Here is a 19478-nt window from a genome sequence, read left to right on the forward strand (position 1 = left end):
AATTTTCTTTAAATCAAGAAAATCTTATTAATACAAAAATAATACACTCCGAAACAAATGTAAAAAGTTAAAAATACTCGACTTTAAAATTAAACAAAATGCTGATAGAAATGAAACCAATAACTGCCACTGTGACATTGATTGAGTTGATTTCTATAAGTATTTTGTTTTATTTTAGGTTTTTGAGCCATTATCGAGGCTCCAATGCTGACAACCTCATGTCAGCCATTTTGTAGTTGTTCTAACTTAGCAACTTGGCACTATTTGTGTTTCTAATTAAATAAGCACTTTAAAATAAGTTAATACACCAAAAACTTTCTAAGTAGAAGAGTAACTTTTGCTTTTGGTAACATTTTGTTTCTTTACCACTTTTTTGGTTTGTTGTCTATACTAATATATGCCCGTATATAGATATAAATGTATACTCCAGAGATGTTTTAAGGATGTCATCAAAGACAATATGAAAACTGGATGTGGATGAAAGTACAGTGCTGGCAAAAAGAAAGTCCGCACTTGTAATTTTTTTCAAAAACTGCAAATTTAAGCTAAATTTAATGTAACTGTTTAAACAACTTGTACCTCATTTGATTCACCATTTATTATTCTATAATTTTACCTGTTCATATTTGACTTTTAATTCTAGTGGTCACGTCAATTTAAAAAAAATAACTTCAAATTGAGGCGGCAAAAAGAAAGTCCGCAGCAACAAATTCACTTAAAACCAGCTTAAATTATCGCCCCTAAATCAGTTTAAAATTATCCACCAACAAGCAACAAAGCATCTCTAATCGTAATTGTTGTTGTTCCAGGTTATACAATGTAACATTTAGTCCATATGCCACGACTTTCCCTTAGTGATCATCAGGAGCTCATTAATCTTCACCTTTCTGGTTTATTCAGTCGAGAACTCGACCGCAGATAGAAATATGATGAGAAAACGGTTCAAAAGACAGTGCAAAAGCACTAAAACACCGACAGTATTCATGATGTCATAGTAGAGTTACTTCTAACAGGGAAGACAATGCTATCAAGATCCGCAGCCTAAGAAGCAGATTTGAAACGACTACCCAAATCCAACAACAGTGCAATCTTCTACAGTTAAGAACAGATTAAAGGAATTTAATCTGCGAGGATATGTTGCAAGACGCAAGACAATGATTTCTTTAAAGAAAAGAAAGCGCTGTCCGGACTTCGTCAGATGCAATGAAGATCATGACTCTTCATATTGGTCAAAAGTGATTTTTAGCAATGAAAGCAAGTTCAATAGGCTAGGCAGTGATGGTAGGCAGTATGTCCATCAGAGGAAAGACAAAGAATTTAATCCTAGGTGCTCAGTTTCAACGCTGCAAGGTGGAGGAGGTTCAGTTTTGGTGTGGAGCATTATTAGTACGAATGGTCCAGGGCCTATAGTTTGCTTGCAAGGTCAAATTAATTCGACCAAGTACATTAATATGTTGACTGAGCATTTTCTACCTTACTTTGATTGGAATTTGAATGATAATCCCATCTTCATGCAAGATAACGCTCTCATTCACACAGCTAGCAATGTCAAGAGGTTCCTTGAAGAGCATGATATTCCGTGTTTGGATTGGCCTGCACAATCTCCAGACTTCAATCCTATCGAAAACATATGGCATTACATCAAGCAACAGCTACACAATGATAAAAGTTTAAATTTGGAAAAAACTTTGGACAAAAATTAAAGAAAAGTGGGATGCTCTTTCCCTGGAGTATTGCTACAGTCTAATTCAAGGAATTCTCAAAAGATTGCAGGTTGTCAAATTGCAGAAGAGCTATGCTATTAAATATTAATTAGTTCGTTGTGTTCCTGTTGTATTTGTGTTGCATTAATGTCCTAAAGTTACATTTAAATAATAATTTTTCATTGTGCGAACTTTCTTTTTGCCTCCTCAATTTGAGGTTATTTTTTTCAATGGACGTGAACACTAGAATATTTCAATTAAAAGTCAAATATAAACAGGTAAAATTATAGAAGAATAAAAGGCCAATCAAATGAGGTTTAAACAGTTACATAAAATTTAGCTTAAATTTGCAGTTTTTGAAAAAATTAGAAGCGCAGACTTTCTTTTTGCCGCCTGTGTATGTAATAACAACAATTGACAACACACAGAGAATATTAATTCTCAGTATATTTGCTTCTTTCTGGTGCCAAATTATTTTCTTTGTTCTTTTCACCAGCAAAATAGAAAAATTAGAAAAAGTAGCAGCAGCACTAGTTTTGGCTCGATTGAGTGTTGGTGTGAACTGCCTTTAATCAGTAGAGCATTACCATTGTCAACCCAGGAAAGTGCACTAAGCATATGTATGTAGTATGATGTAAGTGTAACCTGATTAGTGAGGGTTGAGGACATGTGTTGCATGATGAGAAATAAATACAATAAAGTGAGTAATGTGAGTCTTAAAGACAGGCTTAGTTCTGATGACCTCTGAGGACGATTAAATTCGGACAGTATAGGAAGATATGTACAGAAGAGTAGACTTTAATGTTATGGCCATGTTGAAAGAATGGACAAAAATTCTTGAGTCATTAGATGCAGAACAGTTGAAGTAGCAGGTTCAATTCACGGAGGAAGGTCAAAGGAAACATGGGAGTGAACCTTAGAGAAAGAGAGACAAATAAAGGCCTGGCTAGCAATAGGTTCATTTGGGAGTCAATTTCTTAATACCATCCAGGCCCTGTCGGTGGGGCATTAGAATACGCCGACTGCCCCCCTGCAGAGGGTAAAAGTCCCTCAATGGGGGTCCCGGATATGACCTTAAACTATATCCAATGGTGAAGCCCCAGCTTGTGGGCTTTGGGGAGTGTGGAGCCACCCTTTAATTACCATTGCTCCCAGGTCCACTCTGACCCGGAGTGGTAGTACCTGTTAGGGTCCCAACTATGGGTTAAATAGAAACCGATGTGAAAACAACAAATATATTCTATTAAAAAAATTTTTTCTTTAAAATCTTTGGATTCGGCATTAAATAACCCGAAAAGGGTTGATATGCCGTAAAACAACCAACCAACCAACCAACCAACATAATCAACATCAATGATCTCCCAAAACACATACCTAAATCATTCGTTGACATCTATGCTGATGATACGACCATCTATAGCAACACATCAAAGGATGTAAATGACCAAGTTCTCTCTGATTCTCTCTCCTCTGATCTTGAGCGCGTGGTACAGTGGGGAAAGAGGTGGCTGGTTACCTTTTAATGCATCTAAAACCACGCTCCTATGTTTACATCATCAACGCTCTGATCCCCATCTGGCATCAATTGAAATGGATGGCTTTCGTCTAGGGGAGGCCCCATGTTTTGGTAAGCTTCTGGCTTTGACCTTTACTCCTGATCTGAAATGCAACACATACATCAAGTCTGTTGCCAAGCTCGCTGGAAAAATGGTGGGATCCTTCTACCGCTCCAGAAGATATCTCACTATTGATGCAATTCTCTATCTATATAAAAGCCAAGTACGTCTAAGAATGGAATGCTGCTGCCACATCTGGGCAGGAGCTGCTAAAAACAGCCTATCCTGCCTTGACAGAGTACAAAATAGACTTTGTGGTTTAGTGAGGCATGCCCTTTTCTCTTCCCTGCAACTTATCTCCCACAGAAGAGACATTACGAGGCTATCTTTGTTTTATCGTTATTTCCATGGCAGGTGCTCGTCTGACCTCCAATCTCTGGTCCCCCCTTGCCAATCTTTTACGAAAAACACCCGTCTAGCTGAAACCACTGTCAATAATTTTCCCCACTCTTTATCTGTGCCTTAATCAAAATGTAGATTCCATGAACAAAGCTTCTTTCTTAGAACTGTACGCCTGTGGAATTCTTTACCGCTTGCCTGTTTCCCTCCTGACTTCAACATGGATGTCTTCAAGTCCAACACAAATAAATTCCTGATGAACCGCCCCCTTAAGTAATGACACTTTGTCAAATCTCCAATACTAACAAATACTACAACACTATCCCATTGATTACTGTACACAAAATAACCCTTATCCCCGAGTGGCTTCTGGGCCTTGATAAGTGGTGACCTCCATGTAAAAAAAAATATATATGATAAGGCATTTATTTTTTCTTGGCAACTGATTTTATTTTTGTTGCAATCACATTATCTGATAAGTGATACGCATACAGAAAAACACACACATACTTTTTATGTTGCTACACATTAATGAGCATGTTTCGGTCAGCCAGTTACAAGTAACTAGAGACCTTTTAAGGCGATATTACTTATACAAAAGTAGAGTCTATAATGAAAATTAGAAAAAAATATCTTGCTCTACTTTGGTATTGAGCACTCTTATATGAACCTTGTTAAAATTCATTAGTTGCTTCACCTCTGGAAAATATTAACCTGGAATAATTTATTTACTTATATATATATAAAATTACAAAAATATTCGTTATACTATTATAATAAAATTAGGTGATTATCTTGTTTGCAAGGAATGAATAGATACTATATATTTATTACATGATAGAATATATACAAAATGATATTCAATTGCTGGACTAATTTTCAACAGAATATTAAGAGTCCAAATAAAAAAGGAAGCATTACTCGTGTTAGGATCATAAGTCTCAGTCTTCGCACCAATGGAAACATAGTAAGTTCAGTTCTATTCCTGTTTTTAAATTGTTTCATCATTTGTCTATTATTTAAATATTAAATTTATTTAGTTTAATTTGAATCTTGTGTAATAAAAAAAATAAAAAAGATTCTGGGATTTTATTAGATACATATTTTCTTGTTTTTAGTCCTGAAAGACCGTTTGTCTGTCAGTGGTGTACATCAGAAAGAATTTGATCCACTCTCCTCACAACCAGCGGCGGTGGATGAAGCTGCTCAGAAAAATGTTCTTTCATCATTTGGACTTATACCCGAGGGTAAAGATTGTTTCAAATTCATAAACTATTAATTTTTTTTTCTCTTTTGTGCATACATAATTGGCCTGTGCTGAGTTCAAATCTTATTGGATCCATTGTGATCCATTTACATCATTATTTGGGAAAGGTATGAACTCGATCCCCCACCCTCACCCCCAGATGTGGGTAAAATGGCAATTTGTGTTCAATTTATTATATATTACAGATCATTTACAATAGTTGATACTTATGCAAAGAAGGTACTTTTATAAAAACATTTAAAAATCCGTTCTTAACATGGGAAGGGAAAGGTGTTTCGTAACTATTCTGTACTTTCACCTAACAATTTAATAAACAAAAGATACTACAAAACTTGAATTTAACTTGAAAATCTTATCCAAAATATAGCACAATACCTTCTGTGCATAAGCACTCAGTAGTTGAGTTTTTACATTAAATAACCTAAAAAAGGGTTAATTTGCTAAAACAGGTACATCAAATCTTTTTTTTTTTCTTTTTTCTTTCTTTTTTTTTCTTTTCTTTTCTTTTTCTTTTTTTTCTTCTTTTTTTTTAATGGATAGTTTATGTCTATCTTTTGATAGATGAGAATGAAGTTATCAATGTAAATATACTCCGAAGTAACAATTTCTTTTATATTAAACTAGCATGGATATCTGGTGTTGCCCAGGTGGACATGAAGTTTGGTTTGGACACAGCTACTATACTAATGATATTAATCACTTTCATCGATAACCCCACAACAATCCCCAAAATAAAAGAATGGAATCACCAAAATAAAAAAACAATCTTCCCACCAGATATTTCAGCAGAAGGGATACAAAGAGAATTAGCTATTCTCCGGATATTGAGCACTTTTTGTTACCTGTGCACTGGAACCCCCTCCCTCCCAATAAATAAATGAATCAAAATAACTTTTCTTTCAATCAAAATAACAGTAATAAAAAATGAGCCGCGGCAATCAGGCTTGAACCTGAAACACAAAAGAGGAAAAGAAGGTAAAAAAAAAGCTGCTGGCAAACACGCTTGCTGTTACGGTCACGACTACTTATGATATCATGACGTTGCAAAATAATGTTTTTAAACATGGTTTTAGTAAATTATGCATGTGTGACTTACGAAAAATATCATGCAAAAAACAGACCCCTCTTCTAAAAAGTGATCCAGTTAACCACTATAGAATTAATCTTTATTTCTAATTTTCACATATTGTGCATCTGAAGGATTGCCCTCTCAGATGGTACTGATTTTGACCCAGTCGGATGCGGCTGATGAAAGTTTTTAATTGACATACAAACACACATACATTAACACACAGACGAGTTTCCTTTATATAATAGATAATTTGTCTGTGTGTCAAAAGTATATCTCAAAATAAATTCTGTTTTCGAACCGATCTATCCAATGAATCCTGCTATCGTAACAGTTGCAGAAATGGACAACAGAGAATGTGTGGGGAAAAAACGGTTTACCTTGTGGACTTGTATATATATTTTAATATTTCTTTACAAGTTTTCACTTGTAGAATATTTCATTTCCAGCTTCAGATAATATTGTCATCAGGAGAGAATATGTACCCTTTTGGAGGCCTTCTTCTTGATGGCTTTTTGCTTATCGATCGCCCTCACTGGTGTGAGGTCCCCATTATCTGAATTGCATCATTTCAATTAAATGAACTGTTCACTGGAATCAAAACAACTAAGTGTTTAATGGTTTAGCATTTCGCGTCTTTGTTGCACGTAAACAATCTTTTTTCTCTTACAAAGGTAACAATGTAATTTAGTTTGGTGTCAAAATAGTACCTTGATATAAATTATGTTCTCTAAAGTAGTGCCAAGCTATTGTAATTGAATAAAGAAATATTCACAATGTGTTTCGTATTTTAAAGTTGCCTATTGCAAAAGATACACAAAATAATTATTTTAGTTGCATCTATTTATCATAAAATTATTTCATTATTTTTAATTTTTATTTATGAGTACTCATCTTTTTTTTTTTTTTTTTTTTTTTTTTTTTTTTTTTAGGAATAAACATGGTTGAGAAAAATCGGTTCTAGTCAGCTAATGTACTTCCTAACTTCCGGCATGGCTGCTACCGGAAGTGGTGACAAGACAAATCAGTTGCTTCACTGTTATTGCTCTTCAGTATTTCTATTGCGAAGTGATTTATTGAAATGAAATATGAGAAAAGAACACTATTGAAAAGTATACAATAAAAATTGATAAAATGATATAGATAAAAATATCAGTTTGTAGTTTCACTTTTAATAACAAATTAAAAAGATAAGTTTTTATTTTATTTGAACTTTTATAAAAAAATATGTTCATGAAAATATAAAATACATTCTTTTTTACTTTTTAAAAACAATTTTTTTTTTATTTGATTTTAAATAATAAATAAATGTTTATGAAAATATAAAATAAAATTATTGCAATCAAAATTACAAATAAAATTGAAATCAAAATAACAAAATTTCAGAACTCAAAAGAAAATGTATCCAATACATAATTTTCACTAAAAAAGTTTTAAAAGATTTTTAAAAGCGTTTTCAATAATTCTTAAAAAAAAAAAAAAATAATAATTTCAATAATTCTTAATTAAGATAAGACAAAAAAAAACTTTTCATTGATTATTAAATAAAAAAAGAACGATTGGAAAAACAAAACATGCACAGGAGAGATATGTGTAAGAGAAAAAAACAAAGGAACTCATTTGTCTTGTCACCACTTCCGGTAGCAGCGACGTCAGAAGTTAGGAAGTACATTAGCTGACTATAATTGAAAAATCTTAGTGATTTTGAAATTCAACTGTTGTCTGCATGAATTTACGAGGGGTGTTTAATAAGTAATGCCTGTGACCCACTTCCAATTGTCTGATTTTGTTGTAATGATTTATATCTCTATGAGTTATATGACAAATTACAGCTCTGTACTAATTGTGGTTTCTGATTTAAAGATGTTTGAATTGAGTCAGGTGTAAAATGGAGCCAGTTGAGTGTTGCACAGTTATCTGGGTTTGGTATTTGAAAGGACATGCACCACAGGAAACTTTTAATGAAATGAAAGAAACGTATGGTAACGATGCCCCATGATGTTGTAAAATGCTAGCATCCTGAATTTAAACATGGACGGAAATTTATGAAAACATCTCCCAGACTTGGTTGTTCCCCCTTTTACCGTTGATGAAGCATCTGTCAGTAAAATTGAGGCTGCCATTTTGGAAGATCAACACGTGACTATTCACTAAATAGCCCATGAGATCAATATTAGTGCTGGGTCTCCAAAAACTGTCATCCATGACTATTTGCATATGCATAAGATGTCCGTCAGATGGATTCCCAGTTTGCTGACACCTTTCCAGAAGTAAGAATGCCTAGAGTGCTCGAGGATGAATTTGAAGAGATGCCATGAGGATGAGGCAAAGTTATTTTTGTAAGGAAAGCATTTCCCAGATGATGCAACCTTGTTTATGTTTATAGGCAAAAGTCTATTATGGTTCATTTGCGCTGCTAAAGTAAAGAGTAAACATTTCACAAAGAAATAAAAGTGCAATGAAATAAATTTATAATTCATTGAAAAAAATTTTTTTTTATTAAAACAACTTTAAGAGTTTGATGGGGTTTTTTAATTAATACTTTTTTTTGTGAAAACTATCAATTTGACTAATAATAATGGAATTAAATTGATTAAAATATCAAATAATAGAATTGATTAAAATTAAAACTTTATTTACAGTCAACTTTATATTTCAAATTGTGAAGACTGATGACAATTTTTTTTATAGTGAATATATATTTAAATATTGAAGATTTCTTTTTTTTTAATTTTTTTTTATTTTTTTCATACTGTTTATTTTTCATTTTAGTTGATTCGGGTGAGAATCGCAGAGAAGTAAACACAGAAAGCAATAAAGAATTTGATCCCCTCTCTGTTCAATCAGCTGAAAATATTCAAAACCAAGTTTTGTCATCTTTTGGATTATCAAATGATAGTAAGACATTTTGTTTTCATATTTGTCCTTTTTTTAATATATTTACCCGGGATGCTCCAAAAGTAATGTCTCATATTTTTTTTAATCCACTACAAATGGGTCATAGGGGATTGCAAATTGCATTGTTATGATGACTGAACTTATGCATTTATGACCTAAGTTTCATCTCTTTTGCTGATATTGATGGTGTGAGACTCTACAAAATTAGAAATTGTTTAAAAAAATAAGATACAAATGAGTAAAATCTAAAGCTGTTTATGGATGTTTGCAGATTACTATATATACAATACTGTTATATTGTAGAATTAAGAAGCCATTTTGATATTAATACAGTTAGGATAGGTGGGAAAAAACTTTTGCATTTATTCATTGATTCATATATATATATATATATATATATATATATTATTTTATTCAATTAAACAAGATTATCATAAGTCGCTACAATAAATTTACTGTTTCTGTCTTAAGACATCGTCAGACAACAATAAACCTATGGTCTTAATGTCTTACTTAAGGCCAGTCATTTAATGAAAACTGAATAGAAAAAAGAAAAATACTTTTTTCTTTTCTGGTTTTCATTTCATTAAATGATTGTTTTTAAGATTGAAACAGTTAAATTTATTGAAGCGACTTATGGTAATCTTGTTTACCTAAATTGAATAAAATATATTGCTCTTTTAATGTAGCACTATCACTAACCTCGTTGAAATTCAATGGTTTTTACGTTTGGATATTTTTAACCTGGACTATATATATATATATATATATATATATATATATATATATATATATATTGTTAGCAAACATTCTAAAACTGCATGTGTATTTATTTCACATTGATATAGTTTTATTGCAGATATGCAATAAAACTATATCAATGTGATATAAATACATATGCGGCTTTGGAATATTTGCTAATGATATCTATGCTCTGAAAGTGTAAATCCATTTTTATTGAGCTTAATTGTGGCAATTTAGAACTTTATTGAATATATACCTTACAAGTATATATTTTTAAAATTGACGATACAAATAATCTCTGGACAAATGAACCTATCAAGATAGTAAAAGCTCTGCATGGTGAAGTGGAGCAATTAATATAAGAAATGTAAGTGTCCACAGTTAAATAAAACTTTACTACATCAGATCAATAATGAAAAAGGAAGAAAAAGAACTTCTTTAAACCATGGCATTTCAAGGCCAAATGCTTTTTATCAAGAGAAAAATCTGGCATACAAACATTAGCTTATATATATTGTGTATAGCCGTAAGAAGGATATTGAAAAATGTAGCTAGCAGTAAGATGGAATAAATAAGGACATATATATGAGCATAGGCACATGCAGAAAGAGAAAAGTAGAGAAGTACAAAAAAAATATTAAAAAAATATAAGAAAACCAAAGTAGTTCGAAGTTTAGAGGATTAGCCAAGTAAAATCTGTGAAGAGTATCTAGTGAGTTGAAAAATAGTGCAGAAAACATCAAGCAAATTGTAAAAAAAACAATTTATTTCTAATATATATATAAAGTGACCTTGTCTGTATGTATGTGTGCGGAATGGTCTCTACCAAACCACTCTGTCAGTTTTTGGTCTATGGACTTGAAACTTCATATATAGAGAATTCGGACCTGTGGAATGAATTTGATTTGGTTTTTAGCCAGAAAAAAATGTCTGCTAAAGAGACAAAATTGGAACTTGGCAAGTCTAAGTTGAGTTAATATGTATTCTCTATGCATGTGCATTTATGTTTAACTGTGTTAATTTGTAAAGTTTTCATATGCATGTGTCCTTATGTCAGATGGTAATGAATAACGTTGGAGTTAAATGTTTTGGTTATGATTCTAGCTGATGGCACCCAGCCATTTCTTTTTTTTTTTAACTTTTAAAATCACTATGATATAGTGGGTACAATATAATAATTGGTACTTGTACAGTTTAATCAAGACATTAAAAAATAAAAATATCGAAAAAAAAAGTTTAAATTGTACGTATCCGTTATGGAACAAAGTTCTAAAAAAAAATTTCACTTAATTTCATCAAGTAGTTTCTTTTTTACAGCGAAAAAAAACTATTTATAATACCGAACAAAAGATTAAATTTTTAGGAAGAAAAGCTAGTAATAAAGATGGGGAGGGAGTGTCGGTGCTTTAACTGGAGTCATCTCCCCGTGGTGTGTTCAATAAATTTCATAATGGCTGTCTTCAACGCGCTCTCATAAAAACATGGTTTTCTGCTGTAAAAACAAAACCTACTCGATCAAATTAAGTGAAATTTTTTTTCGGAGATCTTCAGTCCAAAACGGATACGTAACATTTAAAACTTTTTTTCGATATTTTCATTTTTTTAATTTCTTGGTTAAACTGTACAAGTACCTAATAATCAATAGAGAATTGGCTGTATAATCATAAACACTAAATCTGCATAAATTAAAATATCATATTTAAGCATATTTTATGATTGGGCAATGCCTGGCAGTCTAGAAATAATAATATATATTTCAGAGAGGCGGTAGCACTCTCTATATAGGGATGGCCCGTACACGCCTATATACGCCTACAAAACAAAACTATCCAAATCTCAACTAAAATCAACTTATAAGTTTCAAAAAGCACATATTCTTACAGAGAAGCGTCTTACGAATCCAGCGAGTGTCAGAACGTCGGTTAAAATGTCAAAAGAGAGAAAAAAAAAAAAAGGTACAAAAATGGCCAATTGTTCTTTCTTCTTCTGCTTTCTTCTTTCTTTTGAGACGATGTATCTCGGTGTACGAACGGTCTCTGACAACAGTTCAAGCATCAATCGACTGCTCTTTACACGGAGAAGTTCAGTGACCCATCGCTTTTTAGCTAACTCCATAATTAAATAAGATTACGTGTAATAACAAGTTTTAAACACTATATACCCAATGTAGACAGACCACTTCGAACACGGAACTTCTCTCAAAAGGGACAGCTCCAAATAATACACCGGATGCCACAGACGTTCCAGTTTGCCAGTGGCCTATATTTCTTGGACGCTGAATATTTGAGGTGAACGTTAAGGTTTTTTCTTTAAACAGTAACCCACCAGCGTTAATGAAACCACGAAATCTTTATCTCAGTTGATCAAAATTGTTATAAGAGTAACCTATCAACAAGTACGACGTCAAAAAACAATGTTATAAAAACAAATAATTCTTCAGATTTTGGACTGTAAAATATGTACAAAATGTCAATGCTGTGACCAGGATTCGAACCTAGGTTAGCACGGCCACAACGTGGGGTCCTAACCACTAGACGATCACGGCTAACACTGACGTCTGTCGCTCTTGGCAGAAAGACACATGACTACTGTCAAACTATTGAAAAATAAGGAGGAAACTTGAAATTCTCACGCATGCGCAAAAATACACTATAGCAACCATTGTTAAATGCAGCTGAATCTCTTCGCTCGCTAAGAAAAGTAGATCAGACCAGTTCTTCTAAGAACTCGCCAAACGCCAAAGGAAATAAGTTAAATTAACCGCAAAAGAAACTGCAAGAAAGTCATCTTCTAAGAACTCACTGGAAGCTGACCAAAAAGAATCAAAATCCAAGCCCTAGCCACAAAAATAACTAGATATTGTGGCTACTATACACAATCTACTAATAAAAACAAGTTTTCTAAAATAAACTACAATAAATTAACCAAGTAACCTCACACTGTCACTGATTAGGACTTCATATAAAGATAACAACTACCCTATTGGTGTATATACCGTTCCACACTTTAACTATTGGTGACGGGGCAGTATCTCAATTCTACGAGAGTTGTCTTGCTATAAGATAAGTGATGTTATAGTAAGATACACATAAGTGTTATATGTTTACATTTAATAAAAAATGCCAAAGTCAGCACGTAGTAAAAAAGCTCAGAGAAATATAGACTATGAAAAAAACAAAGTCAAGGTATTATCTGAGCAAAAAGAATACTATCAGAAAAATGCTGAAATAATAAAAATAAGTATCATGCAAATCCTGAGGCAAAGAAGGCTGCCTCACGTGCTGACTCAAAAGCACGGTATAACAGGGATCCCGAGGGGAAAAAAACTGCCTCACGTGCTCTTTATAACAAAGAACCAGAAAAAAAGAAGGCTGCCTCACGTGCTGACTCAAAAGCACGGTATAACAGGGATTCTGAGGAGAAAAAAGCTACCTCACGTGCTCTTTATAACAAAGAACCAGAAAAAAAGAAGCCTGCCTCACGTGCTGACTCAAAAGCACGGTATAACAGGGATCCCAAGGGGAAAAAAGCTGCCTCATGCACAAACTATTATAAATATAAATATCAAAAACTGCCAAATCTTTGCCAAAACGCCAAAGAATGAACCAAGAAAAATTTAATAGTGAAGGTATGAACATTTTAGAACTTTATAATACTCTAACTGTTTTATCAGAGAGGCGGTAGCACTCTCTATGTAATATAGAACCGATGGAGGACCAAGAGGCAACTCCTAAGGCCCAAAACCCAAAGACCTAAAACCCAGCAGGAAGCGACCTGCTACTAATGGAGGCGGCAATGAGCCGCCTCCTAAAAAAGACAATACTATCATGAATGTAAGTTTAAAAATAAGACTGTAAGTAAAAATACTAATTAACAAGAATAAACAAGAATTACAACCGTAATGATGGCACGGAATGAAGATTGGAGAAAAGCTATAGGGCTATACTTTGGATGCAATTCTATTTCCATGTGCCTAGCCATTCATAGCTATCTTGTTTGTATACTTTTTGGCATACCATCCGTATATCCTTTTGCATTTCCAATGCTTTTTTATTCTTGTATATATATTGTTAAAGTTTAAATGAAATTACTGATCAGATAAGAATTTTTTTTTTTTCTTTTTTTCAGAGATCTTCAGTCCAAAATGGATACGTACAATATAACCTCGATATTTTCATTTTTTAATGTCTTAATTAAACTGTACAAGTGCCTAATTTTGAATTAAAAACACGAACAATGTTGATAATTAAGAGCAATAATATATAATTAAAGAAATAAAAGATTGAATATATACAGCAGAATTTTGAATATTAAAAATGATAATAGGCTTATAAGTCAAGATGATAAAAGTGTAGTATAATATATCAATATAATAATAATAATAATAATAATAATAATGTACTAAAATAGTAATAGGAAATAAAAATGTGCTAATAAAGTAAAAATAAAGATATTTCTAGAGTAAAAGAAATATTACTATATCGATATTATATTTATTTAATATATAAACAGTAGGAAAATCGTGTATATATATATATATATATATATATATATATATATATATATATATATATATGTGTGTTGTTAAAGTTTAAATGAAATTACTGATCAGATAAGAGATTTCCAAAATGAGCCAAAAACGCATTTAATTCATTTTCATTTACTTTGTTTCTTTTTTTTTTTCTTTTCTTTGTTTTTCTTTTTTTAGGTTCATCTGCTCTTTGATTTTGGAGCAATTTTCTTTAAGGACACACACTACTCCACTCCCATCCCCATCCCAACTACATGTACACACTCACATAATTTGTTAACTCTTTGCAGCAAAATACTGAAACTGTTTTTACAAAAATTTGGGTGAATTTTGAAACTATACATTTTTACTTTTATCACTGTAAAGAAACAAGCAGACCAAACATGGATAGTGATAAGTGTTTACTTCTGGTTTTGGTCTTATAATTTAAGATGTGTCTGTCACAATTTAGATAAAATCTTCAGCTTTTTAAAAATATTAATTTATTAAATTATAAAAACCACATTAGTGGATGATCCTTTAATGTATTTGGTCTATGTGAATGTTCTGTAAGATTTTTTTTTTCCTTGTTTTTTAAAAGAAAACTACAATATAATTGCTTGCATGAAACTCTTGCTTCTTTAACTGTTTTTAGCATTTATTTTCAGAAGTGTTTTTATTGGGTTTGGAAGATATATATATCCAGGATGGGTAAAATGAATTTTTCAAATAGTTTTGCATCACTTTTATACCACTTACAAAGATCAAGATATAATGATACTAAAGCTTATGTCTAGAATCCTTATTTTAATTTTGATCAAAATCCATTGCATGATTGTGATTCTAAAATATATTTAAAATCTAAGGCTTAAAAACTTAAGGCATCTTACAAAGAAATTAATATTTAGGGAGTCTTGCTAAACTGCCATGCCTATGGATCAAATTCAATGCAAATCTGATGGATTTCAATTTTCAAATGAGATATTGTATCTATATTATGCCCCCTAAAATCACTTTAAAATACTTGTATTATTATTCATCGTACTATGAATAATAATAATAATACAAATAACCAAACCTCATCTCCAAAATTTAGAAACGTCATTTACAATACTTATTTGAAATATAAATTGATGTCTAATACCTATTGTTAAAATTTCATGAAAAGAGGTACCCAAATTTTCACAAAGGGCTTCCATCCACATTTTAACTTCTTTTAATTAAATTTGGCATAAAGATTCCCAAGTTCCACTGCCAACTTGCTCTGCTACCTCAACTGTTCTACGTCTGCTAACCTAAGAATTCTCACTTATTTTTTTCAATGTGACCAAACCAACAAATTCTCCTGTTCTGCACATATACTGTCCAGATTTATTCTTCATCTGAGGTTAACAGATCTAAGCCTGTTTTTTAAGACTCATATTATGCATACCCTGTGTCATTCTCCTATCATTTCTTTCTATGCAACTCATGTCCTCAACCCTCACTGGGCATCAAGCTATGCGTTTTTTTATGTCCTAGACATATTTTCCATTTGTGTAAAGAAATTGCAATGTTTAAACTGTTAAGTGACACATACCCCTTAGTTAATATTGCCTCAAGTTTAACGCTTCTTTTCATCATGAAACTCCATTCCACTTAGAATTTAGAAAATCCAATCCAATAAATTTTTCATAACCTTTCAGATTTTTATCAATCTTTCGACTTGTTTCACATTTACTCTTATGTTGCTTTTCATGCTAGTCCTTCTTATAATCTGTTGAGCACTGCCCACTTTAGTTTATAAAATTCCTTTGCCATTTAGGCCCAACAGAGAAACCAAGTCCCGCTGCTTCCCTTTCACCTGCACAAGTTATGGAGGCTCGCGGAGGAAGTCCTGACAGTATATCCAGTGTCGGTTCTTCTTCAGTGGCCAGTCGCAACTCCCATCTCCAGTCAGCCGCAGCCGCCACCCCACCATCACACATGTCTCCATACCGTGGTTCTCCAAGTCCAGCTCATATGCAATCCAACCCTCGTGCACCATCTCCTAGGCAAACAAATACAACTCCAGTCCCAATGGTGCAGGGAAATCAACCATATATTTCACAACAGTCACATGAACCAGTCAGTCATCAGATGGGCTATGCAGGTGTTCAGACACCACCAAGACCCATGTACCCTGGACAGATGCCACAGTCTGGTGAGTAGATCATTCATTTTAAAAAAACAAAAATGGATTAATTCTTAAAATGCATCTATTCAATCTGCACCTTGTAACAATGAAATTTTTGGTACTGATCCAGAACCTGACTCAAGGCCACGTTGACATCTTCCGGGTAGTTTATGGTAAGCCACTAGAAAAGTTGCCAGAAAAGCCAATGTGAACACTGCCCGGAGATAAATTTAAAATGCTGAAAACAAAACTTTAACACAGTAAGATAAGATTTACTGCAATTTTAATTATATGAACAAAATATTTTTATTTCATTTTTTGTTTTTAAGAAAAATATATTTGAAAATTTTTTTTCAACAAAATATTTTTTTTTTGTTTAAGATGAAAACATGGAAACGGCTATGAATAAAAAAAATTTTTTTTTTTTTTTTTTTTTTTTTTTTAACCAGTTTTTATTAGTTTTTTCCTATTAACATTGTTTGCTGATTGCCTAAGTGCATCTGCTTTTACTAGTAGTTTACCGTAAACTGCCGAAAGATGCCGACACAATCTTGGGTCAGGTTCTGGATCACTACTCAAGAATGAATCTATTGATGATGAAAATTTTATCGAGGTGCTTGGATGCATTTGACATATTCTGAAAAACCTGCAGATTTCATGATGAGAAATTAAATTCAAACTGTGACGGATCAACAAAATTCATATTCAAAACTTAAACGTGATACAAAACAGAAGTTACAAATTGACTTACAAAGTCTCACAGAGATGCAAGAACTCATTTAAAAATGGTGAAAAAAAATAATATTTTCTGATTCATTTATCTTGTTATGTATTTTTTATTTATTTATTATTAGATCCTTCAAGAAAGTTGTTTTATAAGAGGTATAATCTCTATTTTTAGTTCATCCGTTTTGTTTATTGGGGAAGGTGGATATTAAATAACTAATATCTGTTTAAAAGAAAAAAAATCGCCATTTATCTTAGATTTAAAGTAAAAAAAAAAATTATATTTCTATAATCAAATAATCATTTTACTTTCGAGTATAATTTTATTGCAGTTTAACATTTTTTTTATGCCAAAAAGATGCTTTTTCTTTTCTATTAAGGTTACCCATCTTGCCAACAACAGCAGTCTTATCCCAGCCAACAATATGGCCAATCTTTGCCATCAGATACTGGATCCCAAGGAGGTATGGGTTTCAATAGCGGTTTTAACCCTAACAGTAATTATCCATATTCACCGAATATGCAACAGCAGCAAACACCCCCACACCAACCCTATGGCTCTTAGCAAACAGGTAAGCACAACCCACCACCAGTATTTATTTATATAACGGAACCATTTTATTTATTTATTTATTTTTTTTTTTTTTTTAACCTCTTTTGCTCTGTTAACCATACATCAAATTACAGCAAACAAAAAAGCAAACTGTCTTTAATTTTTTGGAAAACAATTAAAAACTGAATAACGTGTATGTGAAAAATGACAAGTGAAGTGTAAAGTATGCTTCACCAATGTTTACACTCACTATTTATCTGGATATATTCATATATAATCATCAAATTATGTTAGTAATTCAATTTTCCATATGGAAAATAAGTATATGTGTGTATGTGCATATATATGTGTGTGTATGTGTGTATATATATATATATATATATATATGACACACACAAATAAATGTCTATTAATCTTTATTGTTCAGCGAAGGATATATATCTCCAAGAAAGTTATCTAAAAAATTGTTGAGAATAAGCTCTAGTTAGCCGTTTATATATCCTCAACTAAGAATATCAAACAGCCTCTTAACAACTAAATCAGCTCCTGATATTATTATGGCAGAAGTATTTGGAGCAGACGTGTAAAAAGGTAATTTACTGGCACCTTAAAACCAGATTCCATCGCGATGACAGTCATTCAACATGAATGAGATCTATTTAGAAAGTTTCAGTTTTGTGTAATGACCTACGATAGATGAGATTTCTCAACCTTTCAAGAATGAAACTGATGTAAAACTGCTGTATTAAAATGTGATTACTAATCCATTCACCTTGTAATAATGATGGAGGCTCGTAGAGGCATAGTGGTGTAATATGAGCATTGGTCATTATAATTTAATAACGTACAGTTGTGTGATCTCGTCTATCACACAAACTTTATTTAGTTTTATGGTTGTACCTGCAGCAGCATTCACCCGAAATGGGTTTATGGTGATGGAGAAGTGTACAAGCAATATGTTAGCAGCATACGGTCACAATTCTATGCAAACGTGACATAAAGTAGAATTGGGTTACAAGTCATACAAATCTGCAGTTGGTTTAAAAAGCCACCTACGAAGTTACAAACAAGGAAAGGAGGTGAGTGGAGAAATGTGATGAGTTAGAAATAATCTGTGAAGATACGAGTTGTCATGATCATGTACCTGACGCCTTCAATCAGTTTCTCCGACTTGTTTCGGTCAGTCACCTAATAAGATGTCTAGCAAAAACATACTTAATTTTCAAAAGTCAACAACAATTTTAAATGCCTGTACAAAAAAGTCTGGAAACTTATTTTAGGCAGCTTGTATAATCAGCAAGAAGAAAACAGACAATTCAGATAAGAGATTAAGAACATACCTGATGCACTTGTCACTGCTACTATGACTTTTAAGATATGTTTCCTGATCTTAAAGTTAAGATTCAATCATTGACTAACTATCCAGTTGTAGACAGGTTATGTAAGTATTGAGGTGATGAATTGAAATCACGAATCCAAAAAGTGGGATACCCTATAGGGTATTGGAATCAAATATTTTTTTGCCTATTTTCCAATGCCAAAAATGATTATTTTTATAGTTTTAATTTGTTTAAAATTTAATTCTACATAACTCGTATTAATGATGAAATGATATTTATTGATTTTTAAACTACCAATAAAACTAAAATCACCGTGGTTGAAAAAATATTTCTGTATCTGAATCGGGAATTTAGAACAGAATCAGTAATTGTATTGGAATCTAGGGGAGGGAATAATGGATTATCCCATCACTTATACATGTAACTGATTAACTATTTACTTATAGGTATGTTTCCATGGCTTGCATGGATCTGCCTTTTGATGGCTGCTCGGACGTCTGTTTGTCATTTTAGTTCGATTCGTGGTATCCCGCTTACAAAGTTGCCAAGCCTTCAAGT

General features: G+C 32.3%; 1 protein-coding gene across 7 annotated transcripts in view; it reads left to right on the forward strand.

Annotated features, from left to right (window-relative positions):
- Nucleotides 1–19478, forward strand: part of LOC145248087 (protein TFG-like) — a 43402-nt gene that overhangs the window by 19411 nt on the left and 4513 nt on the right. For all 7 annotated transcript variants that reach the window (XM_080109871.1, XM_080109868.1, XM_080109872.1 and 4 more), the window contains exons 5-8: nt 4777–4905; nt 8767–8892; nt 15951–16328; nt 17408–17599. In XM_080109871.1, the coding sequence (XP_079965997.1) occupies nt 4777–4905; nt 8767–8892; nt 15951–16328; nt 17408–17592 (818 nt within the window). In that variant the 3' untranslated portion in view covers nt 17593–17599. The remainder of the gene's footprint in view (nt 1–4776; nt 4906–8766; nt 8893–15950; nt 16329–17407; nt 17600–19478) is intronic.

Source organism: Euprymna scolopes, chromosome 26 (assembly GCF_053919585.1).
Source record: "Euprymna scolopes isolate OS-2025 chromosome 26, ASM5391958v1, whole genome shotgun sequence".
Taxonomy (NCBI): Eukaryota; Metazoa; Mollusca; class Cephalopoda; order Sepiida; family Sepiolidae; genus Euprymna; species Euprymna scolopes.